The 17097-nt window shown below is 40.7% G+C and overlaps 1 protein-coding gene across 8 annotated transcripts in view; it reads left to right on the forward strand.

The window, feature by feature from the left end:
- The window catches only part of CDC14A (cell division cycle 14A), a 204711-nt gene that overhangs the window by 94785 nt on the left and 92829 nt on the right, over positions 1-17097 (forward strand). For all 8 annotated transcript variants that reach the window (XM_053214524.1, XM_053214526.1, XM_053214527.1 and 5 more), the window contains 2 exons: positions 5545-5632; positions 13225-13455. In XM_053214524.1, the coding sequence (XP_053070499.1) occupies positions 5545-5632; positions 13225-13455 (319 nt within the window). The remainder of the gene's footprint in view (positions 1-5544; positions 5633-13224; positions 13456-17097) is intronic.

A 17097-nucleotide genomic window follows, 5' to 3' on the forward strand; every position in this document is an offset into this window, starting at 1 on the left:
AGATGCTCAACCCACTGAGCCACCCAGCCCCTCCACTAAGTGTTTTCTACCATCAGTGTCTCCCCACCCCAGCTGGAGCTAGCAGAGGTGAAACAGTCATCCACATGGGGCCCTCCTCTTTCCCTCCACCACACTGTCTCCCAACAGCAAATCTAAATTAATAATCTAGAGTTTGATTATTTAAGATGCCAGATGGCATGCCATTTTAATTTAAACCAAATAACTCAAATATTTGCTTTTCTTTAAGCACATAAAGTACCAATCACTGCAGCATATTTGTGTTTATGTAATACAACTATACCATCAACACTATTTTATTGTTTTAGAAGTTAGGAAAATATAAGGAAGTTGCTTTTATTAAAAAATTTTTTTTAACATTTATTTATTTTTGAGAGACAGAGCATTAGCGGGGGAGGGGCAGAGAGAGAGAGAAGGAGACACAGAATCTGAAGCAGGCTGCAGGCTCCGAGCAAGCTGTCAGCACAGAGCCTGATGCGGGACTTGAACCCACAAACTGTGAGATCATGACCTGAGCTGAAGTCGGACACTCAACCGAATGAGCCACCCAGGCGCCCCAAGGAAGGTGCTTTTTAATGAATAAAAAGAGACTTTTAGTTCTTTTTGATTTTTCAAATAGTCTTGTGCCACTGTTAAACCTCTTACATACTTCTATTATAGCACTTTTTTTTTAATGTTTATTTTTGAGAGATAGAAAGACAGAGTGAGCAGGGAAGGGGCAGAGAGAGAGGGAGACAGAGAATCTGAAGCAGGCTTTAGGCTCTGAGCTGTTAGCACAGAGCCTGATGTGGGGCTCAAACCCACAGACATGAGATCATGACCTGAGCCAAAGTTGGACACTCAACTGACTGAGCCACCCAGGCGCCCCACGTTTCAAAGTTTAATGCAATTCTTTATTTTTTTAAAAAAAATTTTTTTTTCAACGTTTATTTATTTTTTGGGGGACAGAGAGAGACAGAGCATGAACAGGGGAGGGTCAGAGAGAGAGGGAGACACAGAATCGGAAACAGGCTCCAGGCTCTGAGCCATCAGCCCAGAGCCTGACGCGGGGCTCGAACTCACAGACCGCGAGATCGTGACCTGGCTGAAGTCGGACGCTTAACCGACTGCGCCACCCAGGTGCCCCTCTTTATTTTTTTTTAAATGGGTGTCTTAGTTTGGGCTGCTGTAACAAAAATACCATAGACTGCGTGGCTTAAACAACAAACATTCTCACAGTTCTGGAGGCTGGAAGATCCCAGATCAAGGCACCAGCACATTTGGTGTCTGGTGGCCTTCATCTGTGGCCGTGTTCTCCCTGGGTCCTCACATGGTAGAAGGGGTAAGTGAGCTCTCTGGGGTCTTTTTTGTAAGGATGCTTGTCCCATTTGTGAGGGCTCCATCCTTATGACCTAACCGCCTCCCAAAGACCCCACCTCCACATACCATCATATTGTGGATTAGGTTTTGATGTGTGAATTTTGAGGGGACACACACATTCAGTCTGTAGCAATGGGTAAAATAGAGACTAGAGTAGCGCCCACCTGATAGGATTTCTGTAAGGACTGAATGAGCAGTGCCTAGTACAGAGTTGGTGGTAAATATGTATTTGCATCTATTATTATTACTGTTATTGGTCACTCCCACTTGCTTTCAGACTCCTTAAGATCACAGAGAAGATACTTTTTATTATTTTATGTGTGACACCGAGTGATAGTCGTTAATGTATAATAAAGGCTCAGCAAATGTTTTCAAATTTTTTTTTTTCAACGTTTATTTATTTTTGGGACAGAGAGAGACAGAGCATGAACGGGGGAGGGGCAGAGAGAGAGGGAGACACAGAATCGGAAACAGGCTCCAGGCTCCCAGCCATCAGCCCAGAGCCTGACGCGGGGCTCGAACTCCCGGACCGCAAGATCGTGACCTGGCTGAAGTCGGACGCTTAACCGACTGCGCCACCCAGGCGCCCCTAGGCTCAGCAAATGTTTTAATGAATGTTGAAATGTGCTTAAAAACAGTTTGTCCATGTTGTCTTAGGAAACCTATCTGTTGATAAAGGGGATCAATCCTGTACTTGTTAAGCTCAAGGTCTGTCTTTTCTATTTTATTGTCTATTACAGTGGTGTAAGGCCAATTGATTTTCAGCATTTGGACTGAAAAATATATTTTGTGACCAGTACAACAGAGGTATGCCTTACTGGCATGGATATATTTCTTAGATGTAAAAATTTATGTTTTCAAGTCAGTTACTTTTACTTTTTTTATTTTTTCAGTTTTAATACTGCTATTTACTTTTTTGTAAGCAACTTTGAGTTCTTTGCTTTCCAAACATACGTTTGTTTGTTTGTTTGTTTGTTTGTTTGTTTAAAGTAGGCTCCACACCGGGTGGGGCTTGTGCTCACACCCCTGAGATCAAGGCCTGAGCAGAGATCAAGGGTCAGATGCTTAACTGACTGAGCTACCCAGGCGCCCTTATTTTTTCAGTTTTAATACTGCTATTTACTTTTTTGTAAGCAACTTTGAGTTCTTTGTTTTCCAAACATTTATTTTTTACTTATTTAAGGTGGGCTCCACACTGGGCAGGGCTTGTGCTCACACCCCTGAGATCAAGGCCTGAGCAGAGATCAAGGGTCAGATGCTTAACCAGCTGAGCCACGCAGGAGCCCCTCAGATGATATTTTAAATGCACCAGCACAGTTAACTATTTCAAAGAAACCTGGCGAATCTTTTGTAGACTGAAGACTCCTGTAGTAAAGTGAATATTAACATTTAAATGTATCAGTTTCAGGAATTCAGTTTTTTTGTTTTTTTTTTTTTAATTTTATTATAGTGAAGAATGTGTGGTTTTCCTAAGTAGTACTTGGTAGGCTGTAGGCTTTGGAATGTAAGCGGTAAAACCATCCTCTTGCCTCACCCTTGCTGAGATGTTTGTTTATAAAATGTGGTAGGGTTGGAAAGTACCTTAAGTTCCTGTCTGATTTAGATTTCTTTGAAGTGTGTGTGTGTGTGTGTGTGTGTGTGTGTGTGTGTGTATTTAATTAGAAAACCAATTTGTGTCATCTTAAATATTTTATTATTGATAAATATTGACATTTGTATCATTCACTGTGATAGAAGGCACAAATATTAATTTGGGAACCTTAACAAAGTAAGCTTATGTTACATTAGTCAGTTAAAAGCTGTAACTTCCTTATTAACTCTTTTCAGATTTGGATCTGAGACCCAAATTTCGTTTACTCCATCAGCCTTATCCAGGCTACTGAATATAGTCTAGTATTACCTAATGTTTATCTTTTTGGGTAGGCAGATTTGCAAACGTATTCTTTTGTTTTGTGAGTGAATGTATCTTAGGGAGTCCATTGCCTTTCTCCATATGATTGATTATAAAAGGTTACTGTTTAACCAAATGGATGTCTGTAATCCAAATTAACAGATGTAACACAATATATTTATCTAGGCTTACCTAGTGGTCAAGGATACAGAAATAGTGAACATAGAAACCTGTTTTCTTTTACTGTTCATAAAGAATTGCGTTTAGCCTTTTGATGATTAGAGCATACTTTTATTTTTGAATTTTTAAGTAATGTTTTAAGTTTATTAATTATTTAAGAGGGATATTGGAACATTAGAGACTGCTTTCTTTAAACAAGAAAAAGTTTAATTATCATAGAGCTATATATTAGATTCTTTATTCAAATTGTTATAAATAGATAGTTATACCTGAGATATAACTTGGCATGTGATAGCACTCACAGTATTCCTAAGATTTTATTTCTGGCATTATGGGGACATTATATTTATTACAGTTAGATGAACACAATTCAGACATTTATAGTGTCATGAAAAGTTTCATTTTTATAACTTTTGCTAACTAGAAAGAAACATCTCATTTGAAACATAGAAATTGTACAGCTAACTTTTGATTTTCATGAAAATGGGAAATGATAATGGTAGTATAAATAAAGTAGAGGTTCCAGGTTTCCTTGATAGCATTACTCCCAATTAATTTAACAAATACTTAAGAGCTCCTGTGGTAGAGTGTAGACTGTATTTGATAAATGTTCCTACCATTGAGGTCTTTGCCATGTAGTGGTGGAGGAGAGAGCTTTTTTAATGGATACTCTTGGCCCAGTAAAGAGAACTGCCTTCCTTCCCAGCCTGGGGAGGTATCTGTGCAGTGCTAGAGAGCCCTGAGGGTGGAGATGGGGAGGAGAAGGTGGGCCTGGGGGCGGGGGGCGGTTTGCAGGTGGGCTAAAGAATGCTTATGTGGAGAAGCGACACATGTATTTTATGATGCATTGCACAGATATGTCCCAATTCCCTGCAAAATGTTGGGTACCCTCAGCCCTGCCCCAGTGTTCCATGGGTTTAGAGGCATGTTGGGAAGGAAGACCGTGGAGGAGATAATGGAGCAGGGGGAGGATGCTGGTCTTCAGGCCTTTTCTGAGGATCTTTTAGAGAGTGTAGACCAGAGGTTGACAACTGATGATCAAAGTCGACCCGCAGGTGTGTTTTATTTAGTTTCATAATATTTAAAAACTTAAAATAGTCAACATTACATACAGAGAGATTTCACCTGAAAATGCATTCAGAAAATCAGCCACATTCAGTTAGCCTTTCCTGCAAGGTGACTAAATTAGCCAGAACTGAGGAGCACCTGCCTTTTTTTTTTTTTAATTTTTTTTTTAAACGTTTATTTATTTTTGAGACAGAGAGAGACAGAGCATGAGTGGGGAAGGGGCAGAGAGAGAGGGAGACACAGAATCTGAAACAGGCTCCAGGCTCTGAGCTGTCAGCACAGAGCCCAACACGGGGCTCGAACTCACGGACCGTGAGATCGTGACCTAAGCCGAATTCCGCCGCTTAACCGACTGAGCCACCCAGGCGCCCCGCACCTGCCTTTATGTCTCTTGTCAGACCCGTGTCGCTGTTTGGGTTTGCCACTCCTGCCACAGACCTTGGCTGACTTGAGTTTGTGGTATACCTTGAGGGTTTAATGATCCTCTGTTCTCACTCTTGTCTCCTTCTGTTTCCCAGTCTAAAAATCAGCCCTGACAACAGTAGCCACCTATAAAAACAGAAAAAAAAAAAAAAAAAAAAAAAAAGGAAGTGTGTTCACTATGACCCTGATATTTATAATTTTTTTTTCATTCTTTAAAATATGTTTACCATGTTCATAGAAAGTGCTTATATTTTCTGTCCTTTATCTTCTTGCCCTTTTATTTATTGCAGGGACAAGTAATATTTGTTTTCATCTCATGTCATTGCAGAGTAGCCAGAACACAAAATTATTTTAAGCAAAGTACCCCCACTTTAAATAAAGTTTTCCTAACTTTTCATACAGTCTACAGAAAACTTTTTCTGAAGTGTATTGAAATATAATTTTGAGAATCAGATGCATGTTTTTATTTTAAGCTATATTACTTTGTCTTCATGTACGTCCAATAGTACTAACAGAGTAAAAACCAGTTTTGTTTGTAAGGGTTTCCTAAGTTGTATAAGAATTATAAAATATTTTTCTTCTCTTTTCTCACAAAATTCTGCCAGCGAGTTGAAAATGGTGACTTCAACTGGATTGTTCCAGGAAAATTTTTAGCATTTAGTGGACCACATCCAAAAAGCAAAATTGAAAATGGTAGGTTTTTCTTTACTTTACCATCCAAACATTTATTTCAGTTCATCTTCTTTAATTTCTTCAGATAATCCTTTCTTTTGATAATATTCTCCAAAGAATATCTATTAGTCAAAAATTGAACAGTAGTAATTAGTGTGTTAAGTATTATAGTTTAGTAGGTGGTAAATAATCACTGTTTAAAAACTAGAAAATTTTTAGATTGCCATAAATAGGATGCTCACTTTGCCTGACCCAGTTATGAAAGAAGAATCTGAGAAGCAAACTGGTCAAACAAATCAGCAGATGTTGCACTTTGTCCGTTGTTCTGAGATTTGGTGGTGGGGTGCTACGTCAAGGTATGCTCTGGGGAACATCATGTGGCACAGTAATGATGATGGTGGTGTCAACAGGTGGCATTTATTGAGTGCTTGCTGTGCACTAGTTACTAGCTAATCACAGCATTATCTCACTTAATGCACACTCAACCCTGTATGAGGTATAGGTACATTTATCTCCATTTTGCAGAGGAAGAAACAGAGGCTTATGAGTAGGGTTTTGTCCAGAGTAATGGGGGAACTAGTACTCCATCCCAGAGCTTGGCTTCTAAATGTTGCCACTATTTATTATTTAGTTATCTATTTATTGTTGATCTATTTATTTTTGTATTATTTATTACGTCAAATAAATGTTGATCTATTTATTTAGTTCCATTATGATGACAAGAATACTTTTCTAGCTGACAGTCATTAAGTTACTCATTTGCAGTATAGGTATAGCCAGGGGCATATATACTCAGGACGCCAAAAAAAAAAGCAAAACAAAAAAATAAGCCTCTTGAATGACATATGATCAGCTACGTGAGTTTTCCCTTTAATGTTTATTTTCTACTTATTTTCATCTGTTACCTTCCTAGAAGACAAGTATTGATAGGCACCAAAGATTTAAGGATAATTTATGGGAGGAGTACATAAAATTTAAAAATTTCACTTATGAACACAATAGCTCCTTATCTGCTCACAGCTCTGGAACATCAGTGTTTTTTTTTTTTTTTTCAATATATGAAGTTTATTGTCAAATTGGTTTCCATACAACACCCAGTGCTCATCCCAAAAGGTGCCCTCCTCAATACCCATCACCCACCCTCCCCTCCCTCCCACCCCCCATCAACCCTCAGTTTGTTCTCAGTGGAACATCCGTGTTTTGAAGGAACATAATCCAAAAACCCCTGATTGAGATTTATTCTTTCTGCATTATCATCATCGTAAGTATTTAAAAAAAAATTTTTAATGTTTATTTATTTTTGAGAGAGGGAGACAGAATTTGAACAGGCTCCAGGCTCCGAGCTGTCAGCACAGAGCCCACGAGGGGCTCAAACTCACTAGCCCTGAGATCATGACCTGAGCCAAAGTTGGACACTTAGCCGACTGAGCCACTCAGGAATCCCACATCATCCCAAGTATTAATTCTAAACTCTAGTTTCATTGTACGTTTTATTCATGCATTTAGATTTGCTAATTTGTTTGCACTCCCACACATATGCTCCTCAGTTCACGCCCATGACACACCTTCCAGGGAACTCTCCTTGAATCATGCTTTCCCTGTGATGGGGAAGGCGGGTCTAGAGACTTAAGCTCTCAAATAGGAGGCCTCTGTACTGAAGCCAGAATTACATCTTCTCATTCATGAATTTGCTAATGAACTTTGCTCCAGACATTGACTAACTAACCCTCTGTCATGAGGGTTGTTAGTCCTAACAACTGCTTTCTGGAAACTGCTTTCTGGTGGTTGGTCTTTCAAGACAGGATTGATTACACTTACCTTTGGCCTCCTGTGCAAAACAATCTGACTCAGACCCAGAACATCTTGGTAGGTGCATGGTTTCAGTAGTGGCTTTGTCAGCGGGTGTTCATTTGACAAAGTTGAAAGAGTTTTGCTATTTAAGATTCACGTGTTTTGTGACATTTTCTTTTTCTTTAAAAAAATTTTTTTTAATGTTTGTTTATTTTTGAGAGAGAGAGAGAGAGACAGAGTGAGAGCAGGGGAGGGGCAGAGAGAGAGGGAGACAGAATCCTAAGCAGGCTCCAGGCATTGCACTGTCAGCACAGAACCTGATGTGGGGCTGAAACTCGTGAAAGAGATCATGACCTGAGCCAAAGTCAGATGCTCAACAGACTGAGCCACCCAGGTGCCCCTTGTGACATTTTCTTAAAGAGAAGATGAGAGGTGTAATGGAAAGAATCATTTAAAATATTTTGAGAGGTAATACATATGAAAAAATAAAATGCAGATGAATTAATAAAAAAGCATAAAAATGACCTGTAATTCTACCCAAGTTTTCAAGGGTTAATAGTTGGTGATGGGATAATAGGGGTTTTAATTTTCTTTCCATCTGCTTCTCTGTGTTTGCTTGCACACACTTCCCCCTCTTCCAGTGGAATACACACACACACTTATAAAAGTAAACCTTTCTTTCTTTGTAAGTATAGCATCATGATTCCTGTCTCATATCAGCTTTTTTCACTTCACATATTACAGACTTCTTTCCATGGTAGTAAATGTAGATTTTCATTATACTTTTCCATGACTGCATTGTATATTATTCAGCAATGTGCCATAATGCTGTTAATTAATTACTTTTTGAATGAAATCTACATTATTTACAGTTTTTCTCTTTTTAAAACTGTCATGGTTGACAAACACATTCATGCATTTTCTTTGTAGTTCTCATTTCTTCTCTAAATTCTTAAGTAGTAGAATCAGCAGATAAAAGGCTATGAATATTTTATGTGACAACTTTTTTAAATTGAATAACAGTTGACCTATAATATTGTATTAGTTTTAGGTGTGTAACATAGTGATTTGATATTTCTATACATTAGGACATGGTTATCACGTTAAGTCTGGTTACCATCTGTCATAATGCAAAGTTGTTACAATATTATTGCCTATATTTCCTACCTTAAGTCTGGTTAACATCTGTCATAATGCAAAGTTGTTACAATATTATTGATTATATTTCCTACACTGTCTATTACATCCCTGTGTCTTATTTATTTTATAAAGGAAAGACTGTACTTCCTTAATTGTCAAAAATCTTTAAAAATTCTTTTTGGTTGCATATTGTAATACTGGGAAATAATTGTAGCTACCATTTGCTTATATGCCAGGAATGGTGCTAAGCCTTTTGTGCACATATCTTCATAATAATCAGAACCACCCTCTGGGGGAGGTGGTAGTTATTTTATGGAAGAGAAGATAGAGGCTCAGAGGAGTTACCTGACTTGCCCAGGTTTACACAGCCAGAAAGTGGCAGTGCATGGATTCAAATACAGGTCTCTTTGATTCCAAATTCTATGTTCTTTTTCATCTTATTACAGAAGAAGTACATGTTCACTACAGAAAATTTAAGCAATGTAAAGGAAAGTCACTTGTAATTATATAATCTAGAAATAAGCCCTTTAAAATATTGCTCTATCTACATCTTTCCCTCCCACCCCCTGCATATATTGTACTCTCTTACATCGAGAAAAAAAGTTCTGAAAGGGCTGCTCCCCTACTATTTGTTGGTTTTTATGATGCCTAGAACATTCTCACTTAAGGCTGTCATTGGTAAATATTGATACTCTGCTGGACTCCCCATTTTAAGATCTGATATTCATTAGAAGCTTCATTGTAGTTTTTGTAAAAGGGCTTTAACTACTTTGTAAATGTTTTTTGAGCTTAAGAAAATAATTGTGTGATGGGATTAATAAACTTTATCCAATTACAGTGTAATCTGGGTGCTTTTTTTTTTTTTTTAATTGAGAAACTCTGTGTTTCCTGAGGAGGCTGAAAGTCATTTAGGGGTTTGTTAGTAGAAAAGGTAGATTTTAAAAAAATGAACACTCCAATAGCCATTGTTAGGATGTAACAAAAGAAGCCCTAAAATCTTGGGATCTGGGCAGAATGCATTGGAAGAGTCTCAAGTGTGTGTTGTGTCCACAGAGAGCAAATACAATTTTTACAGTTGTCTTGGTTCACATTATTTTGATGGTGAGGGAGAGAAGGGCCCTTACCTTTGTTGTTGTTGTTGAGCTCTACCTTTTTTTGCTTAAATTTGAGATGCTGCGTGAATAATATAGTGGTAGAATTAAACGTATTTCGGATTTCCAGTTTTCCAAAAAATCCCCCAAACTCTCCGATGGCAATGTCCCTCTTATCTCTATTTAAAACAAAACAAAACAAAACAAAACAAAACAAAACAAAAAAAAAGAAAGAAAAAGAACAGAGAGAAAGCTTGAGAGGGAATTGCAACAATTTGAAGCCGATTCAGCCTGATCCTTTCATGACAGAAGCAGGTATGCACAGTTGGGCCATGGAGCCTGACTGCCCCTTACTGGCTGTGTGAACTTCCCAGACCCCGTCAACTTCTCCGAGCTTCAGTTTCCCTGTATACCACATGGGGGGGGGGGGGGGGGGGGGGGGCGAGGGGGAATAGGATGCACAATGCAGGCATGTAGTGAAGATTAGAGATATTATATGAAGTGTCTGGCACAGCGTCAGGCACATAATAGGTGCTTATTAGATAGCAGATATTCTGATTACATTTTTCTCATTAATTAGCCTAATAAACATTTTATCGCGTCCTACATTTGCCTGCCCATTTTGAGGTTTTTACTCTTAATAATGCCTGTGTGGACTAGTCCTTTGCTGTTCTTCAGTTTCTCAGCTTTAAATGAGGGGCTGGGAAGAGATGAATTTTAAATCTCTCTGCTCTGAAATTCAGATTTCACTCTGCTCTTGGGCTCTGCCTGTGCTTTATTGATGCCAGGGCGCCATCTAGCGGCCAATTAGAGGACGGGGCTGATGAATGCTCCGTTCTGCACGTTGCTAAAATCAGTCCCAAATGCAGTGATAATACCCACAGTTGTTCAGAGGTTGTAGGATATTGTCATTGTCATTGGTTACAGCTGACTTGAAAGAGTTTGAGGGATTTTAAAGAAACATGCTCACCAGCTCTAGGAAGTGCAGCCTCTAATGTTCATGTAATATTCCTTTATTTGGAGACCTAACAGAATCAGGTTGGATCTTACTTGAAATCGGCCCCAGCACAGGCCCTGGATTCTGACTGCCAGGGTTCAGATACTGCCTCTGTCTCTTACCAGCTGTGTGTGTGAGCCCGTTCACTTTTCTAGGCAGCAGTAATTGACTAATTGCAAGGTTTAATGAGATAACCTATCTGAAGCACTTAAGTTTAGTGCCTGGCACAGAGTAAGTGCTTAGTAAATGTTAGTTATGATTATTATCATTATCATTATTATTTCTGTATCCTATTGCCATATTTGGATAACTGTCCAGTGTTTTGGGGTTTTTTTTTTATCCAAATGGACACATAGTTTCTCTTAATAGTTGGTTTAGGTATATTATCTATAATGCCATTTACTCCTGATGGAAATTAATAGGTGAAAAGAAATATTCTTCCAGTCTTGGCAGAGGAGGGGAGGGGATTGACGCTAAACCAGCCATAGCACATCAGGTAACAGGTGCCATCACGAAGGTACCAGGTATGCTAGGAACCCAGGGTCAGAAGTGCTCATCAGCCTACCACACCAAGGGAAGGCTTCCCATAGGTTTGTGAGTCCTCTTCTTCCCGTTCTTCCATGGTAGGAAAGCTCTTGTTTCCTTCTACCGACCACAGTTCTTTTCTCCTTTAGGCTGTGAATCTGTTGCTGGAAAATAAGTTGAGCCTGGTAGGAAAACAGATTTGTTATTTCCAAGTAGAAAAGCACCCATTCTCTCTAAATGTGTGTGTGTGTAAGTTACTGCTTCTACACCGAAGATGGAAAATAAGCCCTGTATTACCTGTTTGCTCGGAAGCAGCATGGCCTGTAAACATGACGTATCTGGGCTGTGGATTAGTTCGACCTGCCTTCCAGTTCTGCCTCCATCCACTGTGTGACCTTGGCCAGGTAGACCAGTTAGGGCTTGGTTACAGGTAACAGAACCCATCTCTGGTAAATTAAACCAAAAAGGCATTGCGTGGGGTTACGCTGGGGATCTCACAGCCTCCAAGGGAAGGCTGGAGAGTGAGGCGTAGAAAACGAACAGGATCCAAAGGAGATCACGTCTCAGCAGGGTCCAGACAGGGAAATGGAAACCACACCATTTCAAACGGAGTGAGTTTCATTCAAGGGATTCGTTACAGAGAAGGCTAAACAGGAAAAGGACCACACTGAGGAAACCAGAATGTTATGGAGGAAACAGCTACTGCCTTTAAAAAGGGAGAAAGTGAGGTCACCGGCAGCCAGGGTCTTGGGAGGGCAGCCAGGCTGGTATCTGGAGCTGGGAAAAGAATGCTGCCCAGCTGGTGTTTGCAACTGGGGGCTGAGGAGCAGATACATAGGGGCTGGGCTGCAGCCTGGTGCTGGGAGCTCTGGCTGCTCCTGTGTTCTGCTGCCGAAGCCTTGCTGGCCCCCACAGGGAAGTCCCTTCTCCTTCCTCTGGCCTCCAGTCACTCTGGTTATGCTTCATGCCTCCTGTTTTTTGAACTGACAGGAAGCTAGCTGCAAATGCCATCTGCAGACCCTGGCCCCAGCATGGGAAGGTTGGCTCTCAGCTGAGAGAATATAGGAAATGACCAGCACAGGCAGAGTCTGAGGCAACAAGAAATGTAGCCAAGGTCATAGGGCAGCCATTGCTGGTTCACTGTGCAGGCTGCTGCTGCCCATTTGTGTGGGGCTCACCACCCTGAATGAGTTCTGAGTAGATTGTCTCACCTGGTATGCTGTGAGTCCATGAACCCTGAAGAAGTTCCAGATGCGGTAATCAGGGTGCTGAGAAATGAGTCCCCTGTTAGTAGCTGGGGCTGGGAGCAAGGGCTACAGTGGCCAAAGCCACCAGGGGTCACCTCTGTTGATTGGCCAAGTCTAGGTCTGTAGCTCCTGGGAATACTCACATGATGCTGGACCCATTCGAAACAAAAGGGGGTTTAGAGGCTCACTACCTGTACCCCCACCCCTCAAAAGAGAAAATGTCTACAAAAAATTATTAAACTGTTTTCATTTCTCAGTCTCTTAAATGGGATGAACTATTCTTACCTTAACAGGCTGTTTTGAGAATTTAAAGAAGTCATATTCGATGGTTACTTACACATGGTAGGTGCTTAATAATTATTAATCTCTTTTGTGGCACGGATTGCACTATGGATGGAAACTAATCCCCTGTCGAAAGGGGTTTAACTGTAATTGAAAAGTATTTGTCAAGTGGAAGAAACAGCACAAAGAATCTTTCCAGGCCTACTGAGCACATTCCAGGGCATCCAGAAGCTCCTTGTTTCAGTTTGGGAGACGTATGCTGCCAGGATTTGAATCCTATGGGTGGAGGTTTGACTTTTCATGAGCTATTTCCAATACTCAGAAAAGGTTTTTCCTCTCCTGTGGTGTGTTTTTTTTTTTTTTTTTTTTCCAGTTATTCAGACTGCTGCTGCCTTAGGAATGTGCTTCGACCTCTTGGGAAATGCACTTTCTTCCTAGGCTCTGTTGAGATTCATGAACTTTATTGTGAAGGGCTTTTGTGCTTCTGGGTGTGTAAGGTGGAACGCCTGCCTTGTGCTTACAGCTCCGTTTTCTCTTCAGGCTATCCTCTGCACGCCCCTGAAGCCTACTTTCCTTATTTCAAAAAGCATAACGTGACTGCAGTCGTGAGGCTGAACAAAAAGATTTACGAGGCAAAGCGCTTCACAGACGCCGGCTTCGAGCACTATGACCTCTTCTTCATAGACGGCAGCACGCCCAGTGACAACATCGTGCGAAGGTTCCTGAACATCTGCGAGAACACGGATGGGGCGATTGCGGTTCACTGCAAAGGTGCGTGAGGCCTTGGTGGTCACTGTGGTTCTGCAAGGGGATGAGGCAAAAACAGCAAATCGTGCGAAACAAAACCAGTTAGAATCTTAGGGAAAAGAACACGAGTTTATTTTGTTTGAAAAAACTGGAACACAAACCTATTTAAATAATTCCTTCCTAAGGAAAGGTTTGCCTGGATGTGGATAATCGGTGGAGGCACTTTTTCTGGCCTTCTCTTACCAAGCCCTGCTCATTGACACCAGGCCCCACAATGAGGGAAATCACAGTAGCACGGTCTATGCACTGGCAGGAACAGCTTAGATAAGTACAGTTGTCAGGAGGCAAGAGTTGTTAGTTAGTTAGTTTGTTTGTTTATTTATTTATTTATTTATTTGTTAGCTTTTTTTTTTTCCTCTTTCTTCCAGAACTGCCTTTCTCCTTTCTACCGTCCTCCACCCATCTGACATTTCATGCTCCCATTTTATGACCCAGCCGTCTGGACCCCCACTTTGCCCTCTACTTCCCCCTTCTCTAGCTAGTCTTTTGCCTAATGAACCAGAGTGTCTTCCCTGCCCATTGCTAGTGGATGGCACCATCCTGGGGTAAGCCAGCTCTTACTTGCTGCAGATGTGTTCCTGCCTCTTTGAGTGAACTGAAAGACTTGATTATATAAATGAATCTCTGCTCTCTAGGGGTGGGTACTTTGGGGCAGGAGTCCTTCAGATTACAGGAGCCCTGAGGTTTCCAGAGTCAGCAAATAAAAATACAGGATGCCCAGTTAAATTTGAATTTTTGATAAATATTGAATCCTTTTTTTTTTAGTATGTTTCAAATATGTTACAGAACATACATTCTGCATCTTATCTGGTGCCCTTGTGTTGGCTACTCAGAAAACATGAAATAACATTTTCTCTAAGCCTGGTTGTTAGACTCTGAGGAGGATCAATTTCCATTTTAGTTACTTATTAAAATTTTTTTTATAATGTTTGTTTATTTTTGAGAGAGAGAGAGAGAGAGAGAGAGAGAGAGAGAGAGAGAGAGAGATAGTGAGTAGGGGAGGGGCAGAGAGAGACAGAGACACAGAATCCCAAGCAAGCTCTAGGCTCTGAGCTGTCAGCACAGAGCCTGACGTGGGACTTGAACCCACGAACTGTGAGATCATGACCTGAGCCCAAGTCAGATGCTTAACCGACTGAGCCACCCAGGTGCCCCTCAAATTCCATTTTAGATTTTCCAGCATGGTGTGAGGTATTTTACTGGGGTCTTTGATTTGAGCGACCAGCGACCTCTCTGGCCACCCTGGGATGGAGTCTAGTTCCTTACATGCAGCATTTCCTAGTGCCACTGGGTGGCGCTGCTGTCACGATTTTAAGTCTGATAACTGGTTTCTGTGTAGTTTTATGCTAATTGTCTAGTAGGTGTTGGGGATTGATTGTACTGTTCTTTTCAAGTACCTAGTGCTGCTCTAACTGACTTATTCAGACAAGCATGGCTCCGGTGCTGACAGAAATTGAAATACCATTTTGTAGGCCTTTGTTTCTATGTTTAAGATTTGAGTAGGTGGAGGTACTTGGCTGACATGTGAGCGGCGACAGGGAGCTGCGTTTCGCCGGGGACCCAGAGAGATGGAAATGAGCTGCACGTGGCCCCGGTTTGCATGAGGGTTCCCTGTGTCAGGCTTCATCCACGTCAACAGAGCCTCCACCCAGCCTATAACCGTTTCTTAGGATGGGGGGCCCTGACCGGCAGGACGTCCTGTCTCTCGGATGGTGTGGGGGGCTCCGTTAGGAGGGTGTCGCGTTGGCTCCCTGCAGACTGCTTTCAGTTGTGATCAGGTCGCAGTGGTGGAGAGCTGGTTTGCCCTGGGTGTGGGCCCACGCGTTGGCTCCCTGCAGACTGCTTTCAGTTGTGATCAGGTCGCAGTGGTGGAGAGCTGGTTTGCCCTGGGTGTGGGCCGTGGGCCCTCCAACTTTGCCTTTCCAGCTCATGTTGGTAAAGATCGCCCAGGCACAAGAAGAAGCCTGCGTTTCTCGCATTTCAAGTATCAGTGGAACTCCAGAGCTGATGGCCTTGCAGCAGCTACCAACATTTAGGAGATACTCCTATGCCCTTTTTTAAAATGTATTTTTGTGTCATAAAAATCAGTATTTTTCCTCAGATTAATTTGGCCTTATTTCCTAGTCAGTTAATTTTATGATTACCAACTCATAGAGCTGATCTGTGTGTCATGCTTAGATTGACAAATTCATGGGAGAAGAAATGCAAAGCTGTCATTAAAACTCAGTATCTTTTTGTTTAATTGAAGTATAGTTGCTTCATTAAAACTCAGTATCTTTTTGTTTAATTGAAGTATAGTTGCTTCATTAAAACTCAGTATCTTTTTTTAATTGAAGTATAGTTGCTTCATTAAAACTCAGTATCTTTTTTTTTTAATTGAAGTATAGTTGCTTCATTAAAACTCAGTATCTTTTTTTTTTAATTGAAGTATAGTTGATTCACAGTGTTACATTAGTTTCAGGTGTACAGCCTAGTGATTGGACGAGTCTAAATGCTGTGCTCACCACAAGTATAGCCACCATCTGTCACCACACAGCACTGTTACGATACCATTGACTGTATTCTGTATGCTGTCCTTTCATCCCTGTGACTTATTCATTCCTTAACTAGAGGCCTGTGTCTCCCACTCCCCTTCACCCATTTTGGCTGTTCCTTACCTCCATCCACACTGGCAACTACCAGTTTGTTCTGTGTATTTATGGTTCTATTTCTACTTTTGTTGTTTGTTTTTGTTTTCTAGATTCCACATCTAAGTGAAATTGTGTGTTGTCTTTCTGTCTGACTTATTTCACTTAGCATAATACCCTCTAGGTCCCTCCATATTGTTGCAAATGGCAAAAAAGCTCATTCTTTTTTATGGCTGAGTAATATTCCAGTGTGTGAGAGTGTGTGTGTGTGGGTGTGTGTGTGCACGCGTGCATGTGTGTGTATATCAATCACATCTTGTTTATCCATTCACCTATCAATGGACACTTACGTTGCTTCCATATCTTGGCTATTGCAAATAATGCTGCAATAAATAGGGGTGCATATATCTTTTTGAATTAGTGTTTTCATTTTTTTGGGTATCAGCATCTCTCTTGATAGCATTTGTCACCTAACTGAAATTATAAAAATGAAACTTCTTGTGTTCAGCATTCTTATTACAGATATTGTCTGTATTATATCCTAGATGTGTGAATGTTAACATTAAAAAAAAATACAGTGTGTCTGTGTATTTTATACTGGAGAGGTTTTTATACTTTTATTTAAAATCAGAACTGTTAGCATCGAGCTGAGTTCTTGTATGGGAAGGTCACATTTACATGTGGTGACATCTTTTGGATAATGTTATTTCATTTGCTTCCACTTGTACATACATGTAGGATTCTTTTATAAAGATTACACCTTCAGTTTAATTACAGCTGTATTGCTTTTAATAGCATACTTATCTACTATAGCCTGTTAATTATTTTGACATCTGCCCTAATTAAGTCAGTTTAATTTTCTGGGAATTGAAGCAGCACTGAGCATTTTAATTGAAGTACAAGGAGGAGGGAGAGAGGATCTTATCCTATGTCACATGAACTTTCATAGCTCCTGGAGAGAGAATGAATACGTCCTGCC

This window comes from Acinonyx jubatus, chromosome C1, assembly GCF_027475565.1.
Source record: "Acinonyx jubatus isolate Ajub_Pintada_27869175 chromosome C1, VMU_Ajub_asm_v1.0, whole genome shotgun sequence".
Lineage (NCBI taxonomy): Eukaryota > Metazoa > Chordata > Mammalia > Carnivora > Felidae > Acinonyx > Acinonyx jubatus.